General features: G+C 37.6%; 1 protein-coding gene across 1 annotated transcript in view; it reads left to right on the top strand.

Annotated features, from left to right (window-relative positions):
* Nucleotides 1-20,666, top strand: part of LOC134529960 (uncharacterized) — a 107,743-nt gene extending 87,077 nt beyond the window's left edge. The window contains exons 8-9 of the mRNA XM_063364501.1: nt 6,788-6,939; nt 20,526-20,666. Of these exons, the coding sequence (XP_063220571.1) occupies nt 6,788-6,939; nt 20,526-20,528 (155 nt within the window). The 3' untranslated portion in view covers nt 20,529-20,666. The remainder of the gene's footprint in view (nt 1-6,787; nt 6,940-20,525) is intronic.
* Nucleotides 20,667-27,328: the final 6,662 nt, after the last annotated feature.

Raw genomic sequence — 27,328 nt, 5'->3', positions numbered from 1 at the left:
CTGTTCACACCTGTATCTTTGCAGGGTTGCGAATCCAGAAATTTATTCCTTGGAAAAAACCTGGTTTCCATATTCTTTCACGGCACTGTTCTAGGACATTACCAACCTAAATGATTATACATTTGCAGATACTCTTGTTTCTAAGACTCTTGAGTAAAGGACTAGAACAGGCTGTTGTGCTACTTCTTTTTTCAACTTTCTGACTGCTTTTTGATGAGCTGCAACCCATACCTATTCCGTGTCTTTCTGTCTTCGTACTATAAATTATATTAATCACTTTCATTATATCCTCGAGACGAAGAAAAGACTCTCAATGGATGCGTCTTCTCTACCAAATGTGGAATAAATTTCACTTACTAATCAGTGATGGCAAGCAATGAAGTCCTCAGAGTGTAGGCGTGACCTACCTCGGGGGATGATGACTTAAGACTCGGCCGGATATAAGAAAATGACCACTGACCAGGGCCCTACCTGCCTCACATATGTTAAGGCAATAATGCATAAAAACTTAACATAATTAAAACATATTGAGATCTAATAAAAAAAACCTTTATAATGACTGTATTTTGGATAATTCTCATGAAATCTCGAAATTAGGTAGAAATAAATTAATAGAAAATATTTTAATTAATTTGAATTTTTTCTGTCAATTTTGTAGTACTTATGTTACTAGATTGTACTAATATAATGGTCCCCAGAATAAAGTTATTCTAAGCGAATTAATGAATTATTTAAAAACTTGAAAGTGAGGAAATGATGACTAATGTGAGGGATACTTTCTTCTCCGAACACATCCTGGAATTCTCATCTTTTTCTAAAAAAATCTGTAACGTCTTGTTTAATTTTTGTAAGTTATACATTTATTTTCCTAGATGCGCTATTTTTGTAGGTCTCATGTTTAAAAAAAGGTTTTGATAAATGCAGCAATTTATACTTTTTCAGAAGGTCTGGTTTTAGAATGTCGTAGATTTATTCTTCTCAGTATGTTTTTTCAAATGAGTGTAGCTGTCTTTTAGTTGTTTAGTAATAAATTACAAAAGATAAGCTTCTTCTTCACTATCCTAGAAACTAGAACGTTTTTTAAAAGTGCTAATACTTTAGCTTCAGGAGACGATAGAACGTTTTTGGTTTGCCTTTGACATCTTTTATGATATTTATCCTTTTTTCTTGTTTCTTCTTTCAAACTTTTCTCCAACCTGGCTATTTTCGCATATTGTATTGCTCTATGCCTTCTTAGTTGCATCCTTCTTTGAGCAGCTACCAAGCCTTGACGAATTTGGAAAAAGGGTTCTATAGTAGGTACTGAATTAGGTGTTTTTTTATTTCAGAGCCTTGTCAAATTCTTACGGATTTTTGCTTGTTGGTCTCTATATGTTTTGCTATTTTTCTTCCAATTTTTTCTCTTTAGTCTTTTTCCTCTGGAACTCATAACAGATATAGATTTCACTTGGCCTTTCTCTTTTTTTCTAGGTATTTAGCCCTTGCATTTTGGCAAAGTTATGCTAAACTCTCAGGATTAGACTTCATTTTTGCTTGGCGCTTCCTATGGTATTCTTTCTTTCTTTTTTAATTTTGCTTCTGAATCAGATAATTTATTTTTTCTTGCCATTATTTGGTCCAAAAACAAGACAAAATGATAAATTCAAGGATAACATAAGCAAAGAAATAAAAAAAGCCAAGTTAGACTAGTTTAAAAGTAATTACCTCATTTCAAATTGAAATGAAGGAATGACGGTGAGGGAATGACAAAATGAAACATACCCTAAAAAATCTTGCAACATAAACTTTTGTTACATCTGAATTTTTGTGTATGTTTACTATCTCTAAAAACCTACTTCACAGTGCAATTAATATTTAGATATAGTTATTAACTCTGTTTTTCTTCAATGTAAGGGAATGATGGCTGAAAATGTAATCTTTGAATAATTTTCATAAAATATTTTTGCTACAGATACTCCAACACGCATAAGACAAATTGGACATTTGGAACAATTGACAGTACTGCCAACTATAAAAAATTAATGAGAGTGTTCATGAATAATTAAAAGGGCATTCATGTATCTACTGTTGGTAAAGGTGTGAGAGAATGATGTTTTTTGATGGGACACATGAAAAAAATATATTTGAAAACTTGTGCATTAATTTTTATTCCAAATTGAAATAATGTTTCAAAATTCGTTGTATTTTTAACTGATTAGTCAAATTCGCAAATAAATTTTTTGAAAATATTATGATTTAAAAGTATTACAACCTGGAGTTTGGAACATAGTGAGGGAATTATTTTCAGGGTACTATATATTTATTATTTTTTAAAGATACCCTTATGGTTCAAATATTATAACCAACGCTATTACCCTCAGTAATGTCCTTTTCAAGGAAAAAATAATTACCATCATATGTCGGTTAGATTTTTGTAAAAACTGTAAGGACAAGAATTTTTAGATTTCATGAGAGTTACCCATTTAAATTAATATGTGACCAAACCTAAGAATCAAGTTCTAACACATTTGTAGGATCTGATAAGTTGGTAATCACATCTGTCTTCTCAGGGTCTGGTTTCACTGTGTTTTCACTAATTATTTCACCTAGAAACTTAACAGTTATCTTCCTAAAACTGCACTTCTCTTTGTTAAGTGTGACCCCATGTAGCTTCAACTGTTAAAGGATTTCTTCCAACCTTTTGTCATGTTCTTACACAGTGCTACCACACAACAATATGTCATCTGCCTGGTTCACCACTCCTGGCCATTCTCCTATAATCTGGCTTTGGTAGTGTCCAGGTCCAGAATTTAATCCAAACAGCAACCTGTTAAAATAAAACCGAACAAATGGTGTGACAAATGTGGTGAAAACAGCCCCTTCTTTAAGTGTCATGCTATAATCCTAATTTAATTTACTGAGACCCTGAAATACAGTGGGGAATTTGTCCAAGTACCTGTTTGCAGCACTCTCAACTTCTGCCACCTCCCTAATAGAGACAACATTCAAAGCCTTTATTGCAGACCCAGCAATGGTATGAGCTGATGATTCACCACGTAAATTTCTTGGTAGACATGCTTGTCTTCAAGTGATATTAGTACTTGTATGGTTCCTTCCAAATGATTGGGATGTTCACATTGTAACAAATCACAATCGTGCCTGGCTAAGATGACAACTGTTCCCTGTACAAACATAAAACCATTCATACAACTCTCTACGTTTGTTGTAGGTAGTGGTGTGTACTGTTTATGAATATTAATTGGTTTAAAATTGTTCACGATAATTACTGAATAAACGTCCGAATTTCTACTTTCATTCTCCTCGATGCCTAAACTGTGACATGTTCTTTACACGCTAAAACCGGCAGCGAAAAGTCACTTTCGCCGATCGTTACTCACTGTTCTGTGCCTTCACAAACTAATATCCTTAGCAACTCTTTTCATCTAGGTACACAGATACATGGGAAAATAAATCCCGGTGGGCCAGTAAACCATCCGGGCCTATGTCGCACGTCTGGGGCCTACAAATTCTAGCTGAAAGTCCGAAACTTGATGGAAAAAAACTAAGGTTGATATTAAACTGCAACTCGGCCCCGGCACCCAGACGTGAAAATGTACATCCTTTCGATCTCATACTATTATATTTGTGAGCTGCTATACCCCGCACTACCTTTTGGCACAGTACTTGAACGAGTACTGCTAAACTTAGCACATCACAAAATACTTCGGAAAAATTACTTAGGTGGGGACTTCCCCAAAATACTGCCTTACTATTGACTACAACACTTATTCTTACAGTTATGATGTAATCTTTGAGTGCTTCCCCTCTCTGTGTCACCTGTCTCTATCTCGCTCTCACACCTTCTGTCTCTTTTTAATATAACACAGAATTTTGGTATTCCTCAATCAGATATTCCCATTACCTGGGCTAACGTCAGTCTATCTCTTACACAGGATGCAATAAACTACCGTCTTTCGGTGCTGCGGTGTCGCCACATGTCTGCCTTTCTTTCAGCACGATATTCGCTGTTTTAAAACAGTTATAAAACACATACAAACAATTATTATTAAAAACGAACACTTCGATGCAATAAAATACTGAATAGTACCCATGCCAGCAAAGTGAAAGCCAATAAAATTACACTCAAGAGGCTTATATAAAATAAAATACTTAAACATTAAAATTAATCAAAAGAATATCACAAATAATAAAATAGAAGTATGAACAACTGGGTTACTACGACTTTGAAGGATATTTAATCAGCTGATCTACTGCAATACTGAGAAAACATAAATGTATTTTTTTTAAATACTTGTAAAAGCTGGGGAGGGCAGGGTCTTGCAATGTTATAATCTGTCCCAAGAAGCTTCTTGCCTGTTTCGCACACTGGTTGTTCTAACTTATTACTGAGATATTTAACAGTTACAAGATACAATGTCTAAGTATTTTAAAAGTTGTTTTAATGCTTTGTAGTTCTAGAAGAATATACCAGGAATCTGAACAAACTTCCATTGCTACTTTGCTCAAATAATAGTTTTGATATTCCATCACCTAACTTTTGCATTGTAACATGACACCTCCCATTTGTCCAACATTCTCACACTGAAAACATGTCAATTTTATTGCCGAACAGTTTGACCACTGATTCATTAGTGCAATCCAACATTTCAAGCACTTGCTCTTAGCATTGCTATACCCCTTTCCACTGCTGCTGGTGTTTTGTCTCCCCCACCAAAATTTGCAGATTTTTGTTACACTATGCCTTCTGTGAATGTTAGGGTGTACCTTGCCTTTGACAACATTGATACTGGCATGGTTTTCACGCACTGGCTTCTGTTGTCCGCACACTGCTTCTGCATGGCGAATTTTCTTTACCGCTTCTACTGCAGTGAAGTTATGATCCATTTGTATTACCTCAGATAACTTATCATTTGCCACTTTGATAACTGTAACTGTTGTAATCAAGTCCACTTTGAGATTCTGTAACTTACACGTCCCAGTGGCCTTGAACACATCATTAATGTACACTTCTGCACGTTCATCCGCTTGCTCGCAACATTTGACAATCTAGCCTATTCGTAAACAACATTCTTATTTACCATTAAAAACTCAAGAGAATTTTTTTCTGACTGTAACATACTTGCTTTGTTACTTTGCTGTAAGTGCAAATGAAACTAACAAATAGTCTGCTTCCAAGCCCATGCAGTACAGCAACATACTTACCTGGCTTTCTTCCAGCTCTGTGGCCAACTCAGTTGCAACTCAAAATTGCTCAAACCTTTTAATCCATTTGTCCCACTTTGTATGCCTTCGTTTTCTGGTGGCATAATCTGAAATTGTGCAGCATTTTCACACCACTATTTCAATATCCTGAAAATATCAAGCACGGTTATGCACTTTGACCACCAGCCAGCTATTGTTTTGCACACTTCCCTAGTTAATATTGGCTGATATAATGACCCCACATCTGACATCATGTTTTATGTTTACTACACTCAAATACATTTCAAGATGTACTCAAGTCCAATTTTTTTAATTTTATATCACCCCCCCCCCCCCTCCATACTTGCTTACCTATGTCTGCCAACCTTATACACTGTCTTCTTATTTACCTAACATTACAAACTCCATATCACATTTAAGGAGTTGATAGCACATCACTCAAATTTCTAAGCCACCAAGCACTAATTGAAACAGTTGCAAAAATAGCATAGGAATGATAAAATTAAAGAATGAATGAATAAGCACTTAACATCTTGTCAACACTTAAGGTCATTAGAAGATGAAGGCGATGACGATAGAGCAATGAGGAAATGAATGGGTGGGCCCGAAAAAACTCACCGGCTCAAAGCAACATCCACCAAATTTCCCAACTGGAAAAAAATTTGGCTTAACCCCACAGGAAGGCAAGTGATCTGACCACTCAAAAATCGCTGCTTCTTCATAGCATAGGAAGAAGTGGGATAATAAGTAGTAAGTCATTATATACCACTAAACAAAACTTACAGAAATTTTCACTAGAGGCAGGGAACCTTTCAGCACTAGGGCTGTGAAACTTTCAAGCACAGATGAATAGGCTGTGGTGGACTCTTCGTAAGACCAGTGAGATTACCTGAAATTATATGCCTTCAATTGCCTTATGTTACATGAAGAACTCAGTGTGTGATTCTCATTGACTGAAATGAAAAATTCATCACATAAATGTTAATGGTTGCTGGAAATATTTCAACAAGCATTTTGACATCATGCATGTTAAAATGTGGTACCGGTAATGGTTTTGAGTTACTTTTGTAAATAAAAGTTGTCAAAATATCATTCACTGGTTTTTGTTTGAGTGCTGCCACCTCTCTTACACATCCCATAGTGCAGGAAGTGATGTAGGTGGGCAAACGTTGACTGGTGTAAAGCTTTTTACTTGATGTTCCCTATCCCCATTAAAAATATGTATAGAGAGTTTTCCAGCCTCTGTTATAGAAAGATTGTCTGATTAAGATTTGCCAGCAGAAATACATACACACCCATGAGCCTAAGTTGCAGTACATTTTATTTTGTACTGAGTGAAGTGGCACAATAGCACAACATTAAACTCACATTTGGAGGACCTGGGTTAGAATCCCAGAATCACTACACATAATTGCTGGGATTATTCCTACCCCCATCTTCCTGACTGGTATGGAATATGTCCATATGTAACAATCTAATCAGTAAAACATAAAATAAATTATTCATTTTATAAACTAAAAAAATAAACATATGTTTTGTGCAAAAAATTGTACAATGTTAAATGCTGTGTTTTTTAATAATGCAGGACTATTGGCGAGCTACTATGCAAACTTAGGCTTTTCAATATTATGTTTCTGTGATGTGATTCTGACTATAATGGTCAAGTGGTATACCACCGAGTTGAAAAAGGCTCGCAATGGCCAGCGCCCAACCCACCGTGAAGATGCTACTGAAGTGGTGAGTAATTTGTCAAGTATCGTAATCATGCCTAACTGTGCTTTATTATATGGAATATAGTGTAGAATACAAAAATCAAATGTATGCTACCTTCAAACAAAATTTTCACATTTCTTTGACATTAACATACACCAGTTATTATTATTATTACAGCAAAACCCCTTATTTGCACTTTTCATGGGGACAAAGTAAAAAAGTGTAAAAAGCAGGAAAGTGTAAATAAAGGGAAAAGTAAGAAATACGTTAAAGTTAATTAAAATAGTCACATCCTGCAGCGTTCATAACAAATACGGGCTACATTACACATACGCATTGCACCACGGTAAAAAAATTTAAAAAAAAAAAAAGGGCCGCAAATTGGAAATTTACCGTCAATAGCGCGCCGTGCGCGAAGAACGGTCATTGTACTCAATCAGCTGTTATGGCGCGGCGTAGCCGCCGGCTGGCTCTCTCTGTTCTCTGAGCTGCGCATGCGCAGTATAACTCACTCAACGCTCCGCCCAGACTCGTGACGTTCCATCAGCAGCCAGCCAATAGATGCGAGCTTAGCGGAAAAAAATATAAGCTCCACCTCCCGTGTACCAGTTTATTGGTATACGCACCAGTTTTCTCGCTGCCATGACGTGTTCAAGTTTACGTTCTTCTTGATGTCTTGATACCAATAACTAATTATTTACAATCCCCAGAAATAAATTGTTAGTTTAAAAAATATCCGTCAACTGTACAATACTTCCGAAATTATAAAATACGTATAAAACACTTACCAAGAGTCCGCTCATTTTATCTTGTGAAGTTTGTCTCGTACCAGTATTTCGGCTAAGTTGTGACATAAATACAGTATCAGAACTTAACAATCAGCCACTTTGATACATTCGTGAGTTTACGTTTTTCCCTCGTGCAGTTTAGATTGTCTCCTGCTATAATTACTCGGACTTTTACACGCCTAGGCTTAAATTATTACATATTTAGAAATAAAAGCAACTTTTCATGTTATAAAATATGTATATTTTGCGATTTAAAATGTTCATTGCTGACTATAAACGTTACGTTTTTCACAATGTTTTTAGGCCTACTATGGTTGTTACATGACGTAAATAGCGGGATGGATTCGATTTTTGAGACGTAATTCGCGTGAAAGTATTGTATTGGACTAAATGGGAACTAAACGGGACCTGAAGAATATAGTGCAAATAACGGGAAAACGTAAATAACGGTAACGTAATAAGGGGTTTCACTGTAGTTAAACTAGTATGTCTAGTTCCATTTAAGAAGTTTTTACTAAAATTGATTTGTCAACTCAATGACATGGTCTGAACATCCTTAACCCCATTCCAAGTGTCAGGGCAGTATTAATATGCATGTACTGTGAGTGTGCTGGTGTAGGAACACAGCATACTAGGTGCAGTGCAAAGGCAATCAAGTGTATTATGTTTTCCTTTCAGAGGACACTTGTTCTGTATCATCAATGACCAAAAGCCTGGCCTGGTGCCATTTTGGCCACCAAGGGGTCAGCAGTCTACCTCAAACAATATACCAGGCTGGACATGTACCAGCCAGGGTGACAATGCTGCCTTTGTCTCCTCTATTCAGTACGAACCATTTTGTTGTTTCATCTCAAGAAGTACACTCATCTAGTGTTGAATTGGTTAGGGTATTAGGCACTACGTAGTTTACAAACTTTGTGAAGTGTACTTGCAAGCATCAAGTTAACATCAATCATCCAACATCTGCCATTGTTTCTTTGAAAAGGTTTTGTTTATAATGTACTTCCGTGCCAATTAGTTTGGCATACCCGCCACCAAACCATCAGCCCATAAACTTTTGAATTCAAGGTGGACACAGTTCATGGTCAATTTTTATCATCAACAACACACCTTCAAGTGCCTCAGGGTCTTTATTCTGAAGTGTCATTGTTTGTGGTGTGATTTGTGGCTAGTAGCAAGCTAACACCACATCATGGATTGAGATTTGTTTACCACTGCCAGCACATAATTCTGCATCCTCCTACCTACCTTCCCCCAGCTTTCTACTCCTGTGTCATTGACTTGAATGATTAGATACAAACAAAGTGCAGCAATATGCCACTTTGCGACCAAATCCACTGGGACTGAGTCCATTGTTCAGCACACTATCACTGTAACCAAAGATCTGATGAAAGTGCTAAATTTGGCTTTCCATCACTTCCCTACCCAGTCACAGTTTACAGTGTCTACAAGGCATTTGTGGAGCCTGACCGCCAGGAAGTTCTCGGTTTGAGTTTGCAGACTGTTAGTTTCTCTCCTGTTGAAACACAACCCCCCCCCCCCCCCCCCCCCCCAACACACACATAAGCCACGAGCTTGATCACCTCCCGGCCTCCTCACTTGGGGCTCCACCTTGAGTCCATGCATGGTCCTTTCTTTCTTCATTCACGCAGACTAGTGCCACATGCATTCCTACTTCTCATCTCTAAGCCTACCTGTTGAACACTACTCCTGTTTTCCTCTTCACCAAAGCTTTACCTCTCTTTACAGTACGGGAGAGCAAAACTGTCTCTGATGCTAAATTGTTACAATGTTTGTACCAGATCACCTTGGATTTATTACCTTTCATGTCACTAAGGGTTTACAATTGAAAAACATTTTTGTCAAAATAACTGAATCAGTCCTCAAATAATAAGTAGACAAACAATGCCACACACAGAAAAATAATTTTCTAAACTAATTTCTTAGGTTTAATTATAAAATCTACACATGAAAGAAATTAGTAAATATGACCAGTGCAACTTTATTATATGCATAGGTGTTAAAAAAATTTAATATTTGTCAGCTATTAATATTTAACTAATACTAAAACTTTACATATTGTTTGCTACTCAAACAAGCTTCAGAATTCTTTATGTGACATGCCGAGAGCAGTATTCCAAGACGTTTGAGTAAGGCAGCAAATAAGCACTGCCTTGTTGGGATACAATCTTAACCTAACTTGCAAGCCGTATTCCAGAACATGCCTAGACCAAATCCCAGTAAGGAAACAATAAATGGTGCCCAGTGCAGAGACAGAAACTGGTTTCAAGGCATTCTAGCGAATATTTTGCAACCACTGATACAATTGTTATGGCAAAATTACTACAGACAGCAGCATCATCACACAAAAAAACACATTTTTCTAATTTTCTCGAGTACTTTTTAAGTTGTAATTATTTCTTGTTATGACCATTAAAGTGTATAAAATGTATTCCAGGATAGTTTGGCTATTATAAAGTTTCATTTGAAACAACAACTCTCTTGGTAAGCCCCCCGATGATCACAAAAATTACTATACATGAGTTAATGGCATCAGACGCGGGTCCGCCATCATAACGAAAACAACAAAAAAGTGAGCTATGGACATGCGCAGAATTAGGGATACAGGTCGGCAATGGATAGGACACCAAAATCCATTCCCTAAAAATAAGGGACTGGCCATGTCCTATTGTGCACTAGGAATATGGTTAGGGTTGACGTCGTCCAACCGAAGGCCACCCTAAAGCCTGACCTGCAACCGCCAGTATCCGACCCAGCTAATGGAACGCGCCGCTAGCCATGGCCCACCCGAGTAAGGCGAGTGCCGCGGAACAAAGGTAGAATCAACGCCCTTAACTTAATCGACCAGACAACCCGAGTCCCGTACATTGTAAATTGAACACACATTAATGATCACATCACTTTTAATTAACAACCCCGTGCAAGGGAAGTGCGACGTAGGAGTGCCCGGGTCACTCACGTGTAGTTTTTTAGTAATACAGTTGTGAGTGCTCCCCTTGCGGCCTTCAGCCTAATTTCAATAACGTAGTGTGTAACTTAATTAAAACCGCCCCAAATTTCTGTGTATCATTCGCCACTGGAGCAGTCATCAAGCGACGAACAGTCTCCAGTGTGACTCAGATTATTCAAACTTATTTCATATAAACTTGTTAAATCTAATTTCCAAAACATATATATGTATTAGGTTAATTGTTAATTTTTAATGTGTGAATTTAGAGCCACTTACATTTTGTTATTAATATAATATTTTACGAATAACGGAACTTTAGAAACATTGGCGCGAGAGGATGCTCACCCCTCCCCTCGCGCCAGGGCCAGACGCCAGTACCGAGCGACTCGCGGACCGGGACGGACGTGCGTCCCACGGGGAGCCATCAACCATAGTCGACACTGAATTCATTCTGGTAAATATAGTCACGCACCAAAACCTTTTTTTAATCAACTCCCTGTGTGCGCCTGGTCCTTTTACGGTGTAGGGCCTATACCAGCCGCGTAAACATAACACTCCCCGCACAACGCATTATGCGGGGAAGTGCAATATACGGCACGGGCCGACTCCCGCAATAACAGACTTTCAGTTAACTGCCGAAGTGCACAGGCACTGGCCAAACCTAAATGAAGACTTTCATTAATTTCATAGCGAGCCGTCCACACAGGTGGGCCCGCGCGTCGCAGTTCGCAAATTACGCGATTGGCCGACTCCAATCAAACTCTCCCCCTCAACCTCGACTGGCGTGGACTTAATTTTAGGGACGGCGCATCAGAGCGCCCAGTGTAATCATAGTGTACTTTGTATAGGGAAATAGTGTAACTGTAACCACAATTGTAATTGTCAACGTTAATTAAACGTCCACTCCGCACACTCTGTGCGCGACGTGTATACGACAGTGCAAAACAGACTCGTGTACGTTATTTGTGGAACCTCCCCAACCCAGTTAGGGATCAGCGTGCTATGCTATGTAGGGCCAGTAGTGCAGCAGTAATTAAGGATCCCTAACATCACGACCACCGCCGCCGTTCCTAGTGGGCCACGCAGGGGGATTCGTACCCAACGACCCACCTTGTGGTTAACCACCGAGTTAGCCTGGCACCCTCCCGGACACGTTTCACGTAATAAAACAGCCTTTCCGCTAGAAACCCCGCCGGATCTCGAACGCGAGAACCCGGGTGACGGCAGGGTTACAGGTATAGAATATTCAATACGTACTTAAACCCTTATGTTTGTGTCTTAGAATACTGGCCTAACTTACATTTAACGTCCTCAATCAAACTTGTTTTAAAGAAAGAGTCTATAATTTTTTTTAACTTAAATTTGATTGATAAGCATACTGTTAATTAAGTATCAAAATGTTATTACCAGTACAGTAGAAAGTATAAATTTACAAACAATAGAATTTATAATGTAAATTGAAACAGCATATGTTATGTTTTATTGTACATTCTTTAGCACACGTTTTCACACTCTATGTAAGACATCATGGCCGTGCTCATTGTATATCTATATCTGCTTGGCTAGCCATGCAGGCAACCTGAACTAGACAAATATACCACACTCCTCCCACCATATGGGAGATGTGAGTTTGCCACATCACTCTTAAGTTTACACAAAACATAAATCTACAATTAGGGAGTACACAATTCAATATAACCTAATCTCAATAGTTTGCACAACATATGCTTGCTCTCAAGTCCAAAAATCCAAGAAAGAACCTAACCTCTAATGGCAAATACATTACAAATCAACCTTTCGTTTCTGAACTCTGTTCCTCATAGGGTATCGTCGTTCTTTCCCCCCACTGCTTGACGTGTTATTACACACTGGAAACCCTTTAAAATCACTGTCAGTACCACCGTCCACTTCTAGTCGAACACGTTCTTCAATGTTGACAGCGCAATCATCATCTGCGTTGTCAGCACTGGCCACACTATGAACTTCACTGCTTTCTTCCGTACATTGTACATTACGTCCTTCGAAACCTTCCATCTTCCCTTCCCCCCAGTCTGTCTCCCTGGCTTCCTTCCAGAAATCCATCTATAGTCATCGGACATGGGGGAACACTGCGCAATTGATCGAGATGTCTACGAAAAACATTTCAAACTTGCATCTTGAACCTTGTAAGAGAGTGGGCCCATTTTGTCAACTATGACCCCTCTGGCCCATTTCTTATGCACATCGGAATATGCACGGAAACCAACTGCACTCCCTATATCAAAATTTGTGGTGCGGTGAGACTGATGTGTTGATGGCATTTGGCGTGCCACCACCTTTGAAGAAACTGATGCCAACAAGCAGGACAGTCTATTATGAATCACTCGGTCAAACAGCAAAGAACTGGGGGACTCACCAGTTGCACAATGTGGAGTGATACGATATGTGAGAAGAAATTGAGGTAATGCTTCTGCTAAGGGCACTTTGGAATGTACAAGAGCTTTGACTTTATTCTTGAAGGTCTTCAACATATTTTCGGCTAACCCATTCGTTGCCGGGTGATATGGTGGGGAGAAGGTATGTTTGATGGTGTTAGACTGACAAAATTGGTCGATCTCTGCTGACGAAAACTGTGTTCCATTGTCCGAAACAAGCTGCTCTGGAATTCCATATGTAGCAAACCACCCACAAAGTTTTTTGATGACTTCACTTGAGCTTATGCCAGACAATTCGCAAACGTCTGGTCATTTAGAGTGACTGTCCACAATCACCAGGAAACTTCTTCCCATAAAAGGACCCGCTATGTCCACATGTACACGTTACCAAGGCCTGTTAGGCCAACTCCAAGACAAAAGGATTGATTTCTCTGGCATTGCTTTATTTTGAAGACATGCATCACAGTGAGAAACTACCCTTTCCAGATCTTGGTCCATTTTTGGCCACCACACGTAGGATCGTGCTAATGCCTTCATTTTACAAATACCGAAATGGCTGCTATGCAATTCTTGTAGCACTCTGTCGCGTAGTGCTTGTGGTATGATAACCCTGGGGCCCCAAAGAATACAGCCTTGCTCCAATGCCAGCTCATGTTTCCGTTTGTAGAATGCCTCTAAGTGGTTTTCCACGTCGCTCGGCCATCCATCCCTGACGTACCTTATTACTTTACTTAAAACAATGTCTCGTTCTGATGACAGCCTAATAGCCCTTGCAGTCACTGGCAGAAATTCCTTTACGCCCACATGCAGATACAAAAATTGTTCAGGCATTTCCAGACTGTGAAGCGGCAGCCTGGAGAGCCCATCTGCATTCCCGTTGTGGTCTCCCTTGACATATTGAACTGTATAATCAAAACCTTGTAATAACACAGCCCAACATTGTAATCTGTTTGCAGCTAGTTGAGGAATACCACAATGATCTCCAAGGATGTGAATCAATGGTTGATGGTGTTACCAAGAGAAACTCACGCCCATATAAGTATTGGAAAAATTTCTTAACACCGAACACAATTCCAAGAGCTTCTCTATTCAGCTGTGAATAATTTTTCTCTGTGGTCGAAAATGTACGCGAGCCAAATGCAATGGGTTTCTCCGATCCATCAGGAAATACATGACTAATGACAGCGCCCACCCCTATGGTGATGCATCACACGCTAACTTTATAGGCAAGCTTGGGTCATAATGTGTCATCACTCGCGAGGAGACCATCAACTTCTTCAAATCTACAAAGGCATCTTGGCAAGTTTGGGATCAATACCATTTACAACCTTTCTGTAGCAACTTGTGTAAAGGGCTCAATACGGTGGACAAATTTGGTAGAAATCGGGCATTATAATTTACTAACTCTTACCAGGCCCTCAGCTGTCTAACATTCACGGGCACTGGTGCTTCCAAAACAGCCTCAACCTTGTCTGTGCACATGTGCAACCCATACTGATCAACTTTATGGCCCAGGAATTTAACAGATGAGCAAAAGAACTTACATTTCCTTTCATTTACCTTGAATCCATGCTCTTGCACTCGCTGCAGCACCCCATGCAAATGATCCCAGTGCTGATCCTTGGAAGTCCCAGTGACCAAGATGTCATCCTGGTAGAAGACGGCACCATCTAATCCTTGCCGAACTTGTTCCATGGTTCTTTGAAATATTGCTGGACATGAGGGTATGCCAAATGGTAGTCTGGTGTACTGGATGAGCCCTCTATGGGTATTTATAGTACACAATTCTTGTGATGACTTGTCAAGCTGTAACTGTTGGAAGGGTTGAGAAAGATCAATTATTGAGAATTATTGACCCCCTCGTAACTTCGAAAACAATTCCTCTACCCGTGGCAATGGGTAGTGTTCTGCTAGTAGGTGCCGGTTTACAGTTATTTTGAAATCTGCACAAATTCTGACACTTCCATCGTTCTTCACAACAGGGACAATTGGGGTTGCCCAGGAGCTTAACATAACTGGGCGAAGAATGCCAAGCTGCAGGAGCCTGTCCAACTCTGTATCGACTTTAGCTTTAAGAGCAAATGCAAGAGTCCTTGGGGGGTAAAATCCTGGCACTGTATTTGCCTTCATGCGCAAGGACACTTGTTCCCCCGTAAATGTTCCTAACCCATTATCAAACAGACAAGGGTACTTCTTCTTCAACATATTCAATACGTCCATTAGGTCTGTATTTCTAGGGGAAACACTTACATGATTAACTCCCGGCCGTGGAAGTTGCAACGCCTCGTACCAATCTCTGCCTAACAAGGAGGGACCGCCATTTGGTATCACAAAGAGATCCAGCATCCGGGACTTCTTCTGCCCTTGTACATTAAAGAGGGCCTTCATGGTGCCGCATGGACTAATAACACCCCCAGTGTACGACTTGAGGCTAACGCTAGGGTAGGTTGAAAACAGGTTCCTGTATGTTCGTTCCGAGATTGCTGATATTGCGGCACCACTATCAATCTCCATATCTAACTGGACGTCTCCCACATTCACCGACACTACCCACGGCTTTGACTTAGCGTATTGTGTACGTAACACTTGAAACAAGGCAGAGAACTCTGTTTCATCTGGAACACTATTAGCACTGCCTGAAGTGTCCTGCAAAACATAATTTTGAAATTCAGCTTCACCCCTTTCTTTTCCACTCAAGTTAGGACAAACTCTCATTAAATGACCAACTTGTTTATAGTTGTTAAATCTGTAACCTTTGAACCTACACTGCACTGTTGCATGATTAGTGTTGCCACAACCTTGACACTGGGACTGACCAGAGCCCTGATTTCGGGACTGGCTATGCCTCCTCTTCGATCGACCCCTTTGGGTGCGTACTTTCACAACATGAACAGAATCATGCTCATTACGAACGACACACGATCGTGAGAGACCAAGCTTGTCTTGCTCCGATCCCCCAAGAGAAGCATTACCTATCGCGGCTTCGTAGGAAACTGCCAGCGCAACTGCCTTCTCGAAAGTTAGGTCATCTGATTCGAGGTACAATCTGTGGGTAATGTTTTTGTCTTTCAGCCCAACAACAAATTGGTCACGCAGGGCAGCATCCAGGAATGTCCCGAAATTACAAAATCGAGTTAACTTCCGCAACTCCACTACAAACTCAGACACCGTCTCTTGTTCCTGTTGGACCCGTCTATGGAAATTATGCCGCTCTGCAATCACTGAAGACCTTGGGGAAAAATGTCCCATTAACAACATCACTAACTCACTGTAGCTGCGTTCGTGTGACCTTTTTGGTTCCGACAAATTTCGCAGAACTTCGTAAGTCTCTTTGCCGACTGACGAAATAAGAACTGCCCGTCGTTTTACCTGATCTTCGTCTTTGTTCTCAAGGCCATTGGTAATGAAGAGTTGCTCTAACCTCTCAACATACGAGTCCCATGAATCGTCCTCGGGGACGAATTTCTCCACCTTGAAACCGGACATTTTAAACTGTTTATTGGTTTTCTTTTTTTTTTCTTTTCAAAAAACAAAAACACACCGGTGACGTATCCCATCCTCGTCGCCAATGTTATGTTTTATTGTACACTAGCAGTGCCCACGACTTTGTCCGCGTGGACTTTGTTGGGGGGTATTGTGACTTTCTGAGATAATATGGTAGATGCACAGTTTTAGGTTATTTTCAAAACACTCATAACCAATGGTATATTAAAGTACTTCTGCGTAAACTATATTTTTAATTTTGTCTTCCGGCAGAAGTAGAAATTGATTTTCTCCCGAACCAGATCTCGACAGAGCAACATATAGTTGCCCGTGCGAAAAACACTCTTGGCGTAAATCTATTCCTACGTACTTAAATGTTTGTCCCTGGGCCTTATTAATTGTTACCGCAAATGATACCTTCACCGGAAATTGAATTCGCTTCAAGTGAAAAGGCAAATCCGTTGGTATCATAGGTATGTGAGGTATCAGCACTGTTTGCCCTACTGCTGGACCAGTCAATACTGTAGCACCAATCACGTTATCGCGAAGGAATTTTACTTGGAGTCTGGTTCCGTTGCATAAATTTGGTGGTTTAAGATTCCTTAGCAGCACAATTGGACAGCCAGTTTTTAATTTGAGTGAATGTGAGGGAAGGCCACTCGGATTTAAAGAATTTAAAAATTCTTGTGAATAATATACCGCATCTTCTTGATCCATTACTTTATCAATGGACCTGTAGTTCACTCTATCTCCTGGAAGTTTACCCAGTATCATGTTATTGATGTCGTCAACGCTACTGTTTCTAGCTGCCAATATTGCCCTTTGACACATCCACTGGTAGTCTTTGTTTTCTATGTGGACTACATCTGGGTACACTTTAGAGATTAGGTCTTCAATGCTAGTCATACATGCGCGTGCAATACTTAATACTTATTTGGCTACAACACTAATACTTACATTTTAAATATTGCGATATCTTTTGAATGAAACGTCCAAATTGAATAATTCAAAAAGTTCTAGAAAGGTATTGAATTCGTCTTGAATATGCAGTAATTTATTTTGATAAGGATTAATACCAAGGTACACAATAAAGAGTTTTTGAAGCGACGGCATTTTAATTATTAAAAAAAAATAAAACCCTAACTGTGAGATAACAACAATAGTTAGACATATGGTTACACAATATGTTTTGAAGACAATTATATGTTCTGCAAAGTGGTAGTACATTGTTTTGTTCTATAATCAATAGGTTTCGCAGCGCACGCTGTGTAAGGATTTTTTCGGGTCATTTTTTTACACCTTGGGTTACCTTATTGGACTTTTAGTAAGGATCCCTAATGTTATTGATAATGTAATATAGCCTATAGCCTTCCTCGATAAATGTACTATCCAACACTGAAATAATTTTTCAAATTGGACCAGTGGTTCCTGAGATTAGCGCGTTCAAACAAACAAACAAACTCTTCAGCTTTATAATAAATTATTTAGCACACGTTTTCACACTCTATGTAAAACATCATGGCCGTGCTCATTGTATATCTATATCTGCTTGGCTAGCCATGCAGGCAACCTGAACTAGCCAAATATACCACAGCATATCAAACACAAAACACTGACCAAATAAATTTAGTAATGTGTATATCACAGTAGTGTAATCTCAAATGCCTAGACTTAGTTAAAAAAAATATTATGCCTATCTATTACTATGAAATATTCAATTTAAATTTCTTATAGGTACTGCCAGTCTGCCACATTAAAAAAATGTGGGGATATTTATATAAACATCAGCTGTAATATTTGTATGAAGAGTTACTCATATATGTAGGCAATAATGAAAAAAATTATTTTAAAGTAGGATTTAATTTCAAAGACTATAGTTGAAAAAAAAAAAAATTACTGACTATGGTGGTGTCGTAAAGATCTGTTGCATCAACAGTTCTAAAAGAACTTTGAATTACCTTTAGGGACTTCTACATTACATAAATCCAGTACAATTAATTATTAAGTTTTACATCTCAACATACCTTTAAGCTAGTTCATAGATAAATGTACAGAAAAAAATGCATTTAAAAGTTTAATCGTACAAAAATTCTCTACATTAGAAGCTACACTCAGAACCATTCATTCAGGCAGGAAGTATTTTGAGAACAAAGTATATGTATGCGCTGTGAAAGAAGCATGAAGCTTGCTAGAGTTGTGAATAACTAATTGAGCAAATATGTCAATACTGAAGTTTCAAAGGCCTCTCATAAAGGCAGATTAGCATTAGAATCAAGCCATGATCAGCTGTTCAACTTTCTGTAGATACTTTGTTTAGTTGGTATAGGGAACTGTGTGTTAAACTGTGTTTACATGTTGTTGAAACTGCGATTATCAAAAATGTTGAATTTTATGAGTTTTATTTCCATTAAAGTAAGTTAGAAGATATATTTAATACGTGTAATCAGTTTAGTTACCTCATTTATTTCTTAAAAGTCATTAATATACCTGTGCGAATATTCAAATTTTCGGATATGAATACTTAATTAATCATATTCAATTCGACCTCGAATACTAACACTTCAAAATAACAAAAATTTGTTTGCTTACAAATACTTGACAGAGATACCTCGTGAGTTTGTCATATACAAACATTTACTGCTAAGATTAAGTCATTTGTGAGATATAAATACTCTATTTTGATGTATAATGGGACTTCATAATCAAACATAAATAATAAGCAATGTTTAAACATGCAACAAGTATTCAAATATTTCTTTTCGCTGTCTCACTAAACAGTAATAGAAAAAATTGCGTACACAATTCAAAACACTGAATATTTACCATTTCAAACTTGTAAACAAAATATTATTTGTATTACATCACACGCACCAGAAGTGGGAAAAAAATAAACAAAGATCAACAACCATGGACTACAACACCACAAAACCTGAACACTCCACTGAGATGGGAATTAAAAGAAGTAATAGTCATAGCTTTAATGAGTGTAAATCAATAGTCACAATCGATCTAACAGCATGTGATACAGTAGCAGCTTACTTCCTGTATATATCTATGATGACACAGACGTTGCGACTCAAAAATATATATAAAAAAATGTAAATAATTATTCAAGATTCCAAATGAAATGAGCAAAAATTGTGTTTAAAATATCGCTGAATGAAAATACAATTTACTTGGCTGCCATTAACAACGAAAACTCGTGAATAACTAGGGTTTAAATAAGTAAATATTAGCTTATTAAATAACTAATTTGAGAATATACAGCATTTTATAAAAAGATTCACTTTTTTCGTGAAATAGATTGCAATGGATTTTACAGTATTTTGCAGTTAATGAAAATTTTCTGGATCAATATGGAGAGTAGCAGGCTGTGGAAAATAAGGAAAATCGGAATTGAAATGAAAGGTAGGTAGGTTGGTTGGTTGGTTGGTTGGTTGGTTGGTTGGTTGGTTGGTTGGTTGGTTGGTTGGTTGGTTGGTTGGTTGGTTGGTTGGTTGGTTAGGTTAAGTAAGGTTAGCTGCATTATTAAAAAAATTATTTCTTAAATTATTTTAAGAAATATTTTCCATATAATTATTGTAGCTGACTTAACCAACTTTTCTCTTAACTATTATTTGTATAACTTTACATAAGTGTCTAATTGACATGAAAAACTTTTTGGTGGTATTCTAATTCTCGTTCTCTATTCATATTCGTGAATATTTTGATACTCGTATTCAATTCTAACTAAACAAATATATTTGCACAGGCCTAGTTATTAATCAAATATTTCAGTAAACAATTAAAATTCCTACTTATATTAAGTGATCATTGAAGTCTCAGTGTGCACAATAATCAATAAAGTTTCAAAAAAATTGATGACATATTTGTGTTCGTTTCCTGAAAACTGCTTGACAAATTATAGTGATGACCTCATGAGATTTGTATGTAACAGTTATTTTTTGTTGGCAGTAATCAATGCTCTGTTGTGCTGAGTCCAGTTCCAATTGAAGAGTGAAGATTTGAACAAAATATTACATATAATGTTACTATGCAAGGTACAATCTATATTTTTGTACTGCCATATTTTTATGTATTAAAAAAGTGTAATCCTATCCTTATTTTACGAGTTTGTATGTGAACTTGGTAAAAATCTGATTGATTTGTCACATGCAAAAAATCAAATGAAATTATGGGTACTGTGAATGTTGAATACTGTAGCTATTTTATTCCTGTACTACTTTATAGTAGGGAAAAATGACATTTATTTAGTTTTATGAAATGCATTATTAGTAACTTTTACTAACTGAACATCATTTAATGAGTTAATTATAGTATTATCAACACAGGTGTTTTTATTTTGTTAGATGGGTTAGAAAGGAAATGATTGGTTTTAAAATGCAGATAAAAATAATTAATTTACTGTAGTCTCATGTTGTCATGTCAGAGTTGTGTAGATTAGTGAAGAATGGCAGCCCTCTGGGAGCATGAATACAACAAGCCAAGTCAATAACACTACTTCGTGCCAGGTTTAAAATTCGGAGTGTAATGGAAATATGCAGCGAGATATATAGATATTATATCGTCAAAAATGGTGGTATGGATAAGTGCTTTGCGAGTATTGCAAGTAACAGTGGTGCACCAGGTTAGGTGACTACAATGGCAAATGTGGCACAATTTCATATCCCACCCCACCACCGGAGAAGTCACTTTTGCACTCTATTAGAATGACCCAAATAGATAGCTTCCCATTTGCAGGCTAAGTCCCTGAAAGCTGAAGTCAATTTGTCTCTCCATTGTGTAGGGCCTGCTGCAGATAATGTTGGAATGTTTTGTGCTAAAACTAGAATAAGCTGTTAACCACGTAACAGCAAAAGCCCAATTTGATAGATTTTTTGATAAGCAAAAAAATTGACCATGAAAAGGTTAAATTCTTCAAGTGACTGCAAAAAGAAGGGAAATTGGCTGATGCCTTCATCAATGATCTTTTTCAACTGACTGAAACACATGATTAGAAACTCTGAAGCAGGGTACTAGTCATTGGGTTTGCAGATGACAAACTCTCTGAAACTCTAAAAATGGATGCTATGTTGTCTACTGACCAGGCAGGGAACAAAGCTGAATCCTTATCTGAGATTACTGAATCTCAAATTCAAACCTGAATAACTAAAAAGAAACTATGCAAGCTCTTTATTTTTGTGAAATAGTTCATAAAATATCAAAATAAACAGACTGTTAGTACAAAACTAATATATCAAGAACTACACACTAATAAATTACTTTTATGATGCAAAATATCTCTTGAAAAAATTACATTTACAGCTGAATCATGCAGACAAATGGTAGGTACTAACTAAGAAAACATTAAGGGGCCCGCCTCGTCAGGGGTGTATGTGAGGCGGGATGATAAGTGCGACGCTCGCTGGTGCTTTCAGCGCGGTATAGCCTCTAAGCGCAAGTCTCTGAACTGGCGCGCATTCATCTCGTCGTCACAGGATAACTGTGAAATTTGAGCGGTGACCGTAACATTATATGGCGGAGAAATGAAGATAAAGGTGTTATGCAAGCCCCTTAAGTGCTTTCAAGAATCTGTACTGATTGTTTTATGCCTAAAAATTACTCTGAAAACACGCGTTTTAGGCATTTTAACGCTTCTAAAAATACAGTTTAAAAACTTAATCCGAAATTAAAAGTACTTTTCGGTCCTCAGCGAACTCTTAAATGCTATTCGTATAGGCCCCACTCGGATATCTTGGGTAGTTTTGAATTTGCGTTGTTTTTCCTGAAGCTCTGCACACCGTATGTGTGCCCAGGTAGGCGGGCCCCTTAAGAATTCAAACGTTTTCAGATACACTGAAATGCACTGCAGGATCAAAGGCTCAAATTACTTTCAGCTGGGATATTAGTATTATGTTTCCTAAATAATATTGTCATTTGAAATGAAAGTAGCACACCAACTTCTATCATATGGCACAAACAGGTCAAAATAAACTCAGTGCATATTTTTCTATATGTTAGAAAATATACAAAATCAACTGTCAACAAAGGGACCTATAAAAATTTTTATTAAACATAATGTAAGATGTATTTCTGTATCAATACATATTATTTTTTAGCCTAAACAATAAAATTATTAAAATGCAAAGTGTAAACAAAATAGAAGATAGGTTGATTCATTATGATTTTTCAAAATTTTTCCGGGAAGCTATTTTTTTTTCTACTTGTGGCGTACAACACTAAGATCTACAATATGCTGAAAATTCACATTTTTTGAGTAAAAAATAATTAAGTAAATAAGTGAGGTACTGTTTGAAATTCTTTAAACTGCTCTGTTGAAAACTAAGGTTTTTGTGACATAGTGTGTTATGCCTCAGAGGTATAGAAATAAATTCAGCAGAAAAAAAAAACACACTGATTTTTCCCCATAATCTTAGTAAATACTATTTTTTTTATTTTTATTTTGTGGAAATTTTCCTTTGGAAAGGCACAGATGAGTCTCGTTTCAGTCTGTACCATTCAGATGGTTGAGGCAGTGTGTGGAGACGAGGAGAACAATTCGCTCAATGTACTCTTCCGAGTCACAGCCTTTCCAAAGAAAATCAGTTATGGTTTAGGAAGGAAAAAATTTCCATGCTCATACGGAGCTGATTTTCATTGCTAATGGGGCTCTGAGTGCCCAGAAATAAATTGAGGAAGTACTCCTAGAGGTTATGATCCTATTTGCTCCATTTATTGGTGAACATTTCATTTTGATGCAGGATAATGTACACCCACATACCTACTGCAAGAACTGTCAGCGAAAACTTTGAGCCCGTGGGAATTACAGTTTTGGCCTCGCCTGCCCAATCTCCCGACATAAATCCAATAGAGCGTTTGTGGGATAATTTAAGGAGGTGTGTTAGGTATCATCAACCTCCTCCTAATGACTTAAATCAGCTTCAAATTGCTCTTCGTGAAGAATAAGATGGTATGCGGTAGAGTACATTCAAAATGTAATTTCTTCTAGGCCTGACAGGGTAAGGGCCATTTGCCATGCAAAAGGGAGAAATACCCATTAAAAGGGGGCCATCCCTGGTAAGAAAACCTGACAAAATGAAAAATTATCACTTAAAAAAAAAGTGCTAATTTCTTGTTTACATCCTTTATGATTTATTTGTACAGCATTATTTATAAAAATTATTTATTTGTGGTAGACTTTGTTAAAACAACCTTTAAAGAAGCTAATTCTAACCACAAATTTAAAAAAAAATCTATTTACTAGAATTATTGGGAATAATCAGTGTGTCTATTTTTTTTTGCTCTTGAGTGTATAAAATATGAGGTAGTCTCTTGTAAAAAAAAATAAACACATTTATACTATTTCACTAAATAATCAAAGAAATGAAAATACAAGTTGTGTTACCACACGTTTTCAAGAAGTAAAAATATTTGTTTTGTTTTATAAGCATTTAATACACTTCCAAATAATTTACAAGGTAGTATGTTGTGATCATGTAAATCATAAGCTTCCTTGTAAAAACATAACCGCAGTGCCATGTGATCAAAATTATTTTATTTATGAACGATTCTTGATACAAATCCTATGTTGAATCTTGCAAACCTTCGAATCCCAAGGATTATAAGATTCGGTCCCACCATCCCTAGCAATTACAGAATAATATAGAAGAGAATCAGAGAAATACAAGCAGGACACAAGCCCTACAGGTGGAGCAAGCCACTGTGTGAAAGTCACCAGATCCAGCAGATAATGATTTCTTAAGGGGCTGCACAGCAGAAAATGGCAGGAAGTCACAAAGTTGGAATTCTCCATATTTTAAGTCACCATGTTTCACAGAAGATTCACCTTCTCGAGGCTTTGCAGTAAGGGAGGGTGGGACGTACCAATTACACTTGAGAGACCAGCAATGACACCATGCAGCAGCCAAGGGACACAATGCACAGCAAGAGAGTAGTACAAAAACCCCAGAGAAAATGGAGTGAGAGAGGTGTAGTGACATGTCAGTATTGTGGAGGTTAGTAAACGCTGGCATCTTGAAGGTGGCAAGACAATAACTAAAGAAGAAGGTCAAGCCAGTAAGATGGCAAATGATAAGCCAAGTCAAAAACACTACATTAAAACCATTCTGAAAGTACAGTAGAACCCCGATTATCCGCGACTCGATCATCCGATTCGCGGATTAACCGTGATTTATGTCCATCAAGTCCAATTTTTTAGTTACATATAACCAATGATTCAAAATGTATGTAAATGTTAAAATACTTTGCAAAATGTATGTTGGTCAAAGTACTTTGACTCAGTTATGTTTATATACACAGAAAGTTTTTAAAAAAATACTAGTATATATACATACGTATGTACATAATATTTTTGTGTTCCATGTTACGTGAATAGATTATACACTGGTGCGCTTTTCCACGTCCGCATGACCGGACTGTACACTCCCGCACGCAGCACGGCGCCGTGCCACAGAGATTACCCGGCGCATGGAGACAGTCCATTTCATTAGTGTACATTGTTGAAGTGTGAAGGTGGTGATAATTTTATGTATTGTAACAGTGATCTGCATTCCGACGGATTATACCGTTGTGTTGTGCGGAAGTGTTGAGCGTAACATTTCATCATGTCATCAAATGAACAGAAAAGAAAGCGAGTGGTACTGTCCATCGACAGAAAACAAAAATTATAGAAAGATTTCAGAGTGGAGAAACGATTGCAAACTTGCGACTGAGTTTAATGTCGGTAACACAATAGTGCGCGACATCATAAAAAATCGCGAAAAAATCCTTCAGTTTGCTTCACAGGCTGACACTTCAAGTGGATTAAATAAATGCAAGACGATGAAAGAATCCACATTTAACAGCTTGGACACTTGTTTGTTTGAATGGTTTCAACAGAAAAGGTCGGAGGGTGTACCATTAAGTGGCGTAATTTTATCACAGCAGACGTAAATTTTTTAAAAAAACTAGGCTTGACAGAAGAACCATTTTCCTCTTATATTACTTCTCCGTTATTTTATGAGCACCGACTGTACGGAAGTGTGCGTGTTGCAACTAGTGCTTGGCACGCAAGATAAATTCAGCCTATCACTTGCTGACGCGGCGCAGTGATACGAGGGTGTTTGTTTATTTCAAAACAGCTAAGAGTGAACAGAGAATAGATATAACAACCCCTCACGGTTCCCGAGATTAGGGTCGTTATAGAGAGGTGGTCGTTATAAGATTTCCGACCCATCTGCAACACTAAGTCATAATAGGCCGTTTTTGCACTAATTCCATGTTCAGCAAGCTAAAAATAAATAATCTAACATTTAAAATTCATATAAATAAAGGGGGATAAAAACACCGTGAATTATACGAGACAGAGACACCGTTTCAAAACCATAAAATCAAGTCTCAATGCACTGGTATGAAAAATCTTATCTCGAAAAGAATTTTGAAGGCAGTCGTTCTGTAAAACAATAACCAGCCCGATGGTGTTACTGACAACAGAGCAATGAGCTAAGTGTGGCAGCGTCGCTTACGGGCGATGAAAAGAATGCGTGACCTTGGCAGCTATCAGCCGTCTTGGGCCCTCGGACTGGCGGGCGGCTAGCCACACACCTCGGTGCAACAACGACTCGCGTGCCCACGTCTCCGCACACGAAAGACTTAAAAACCACTGCTGCCCAGCACTAAGCAGTCCGCTTCTATGTCAACAACGCACACGCACACAAAGCATGTGTATATATGTAATCTCCGAATGTCCACAGATGGCTGTCTGTGGGCTAATGACCTTTGAGGCAAGCATGACTCGGCTAACCGCGATTTTCGATTATCCGACTCACTCGTCCCCTTCATTAACACGGATAATCGGGGTTCTACTGTATATTGACAGGCAAAATTATCTTATCAGTTGCAATTTGATGTTGCAATGTGAGTGTTTGCACAACACCAGTATAACCAATGATGGCATCTAGGGCATCTTAGAACTGTTCTGCAGTATAAGCACATACCTTAATTGATATTGCAAAATGTACATGTCAGCATGCACTCAGGCTACGGAAGTTATAATTGAAAAAAACAATTATTTCAAGAAAAAATATAAAACAAAGTTGAAAAATCTGTTGAACTGATTTGCAGTTTTTTGTCTCATTTAAAGAGAACTAGTAAATCTTATCTCTTTCAGATAGATAAACATAATGACTGTATAAGAAACCAATTATTTTCATGAAACTTAATGTGATTTATAAAAAAAAAGATTGAACTGAATTATAAAATGGCTGTGTACTATTTCAAAAGGTTTGGTACAAAATCATATCCTTACGTGTGTTTCGATTTTTATGCTGATATGCTGATACATTGTAGCTTAAACATAATTTTGTCAAGTATTTTAAAGGTTTTTAAAGAATAACTTTATTTCAAGGATATTTATTCAAAAATGTTACCTATTGGAATTCTATTTTTATGTAATACGTTAGACTGTCAAAATGTATTTTAATTAATATATATATATATATTTATATACTAACATTTAATGTAATGAAATTTGTATTTTAACAAATAAATTATATAAATGAAAAAAATTTTTTTATCAAGCTTATAGCTAAAGCTGTAGACTGGTTTGAAACAACTCTCAAAGCTATAAGATTCTAAGGTATTCTATTCATTGCCCAGTAATTACTAAGTCCTTCAAATGTTACCCTCTGCTCCACACGTCCTAACTTTGTCTACCTCTACATTTATTAGTTTATTACCCTCAAATTTTTCCTAAATTCCTAATATAAACAACTATTGAT

Source organism: Bacillus rossius, chromosome 2 (genome assembly GCF_032445375.1).
Source record: "Bacillus rossius redtenbacheri isolate Brsri chromosome 2, Brsri_v3, whole genome shotgun sequence".
Taxonomy (NCBI): Eukaryota; Metazoa; Arthropoda; class Insecta; order Phasmatodea; family Bacillidae; genus Bacillus; species Bacillus rossius.
The sequence above is the reverse complement of the archived record's forward strand: the minus strand, read 5'-3'. Positions and strand labels throughout refer to the sequence as shown.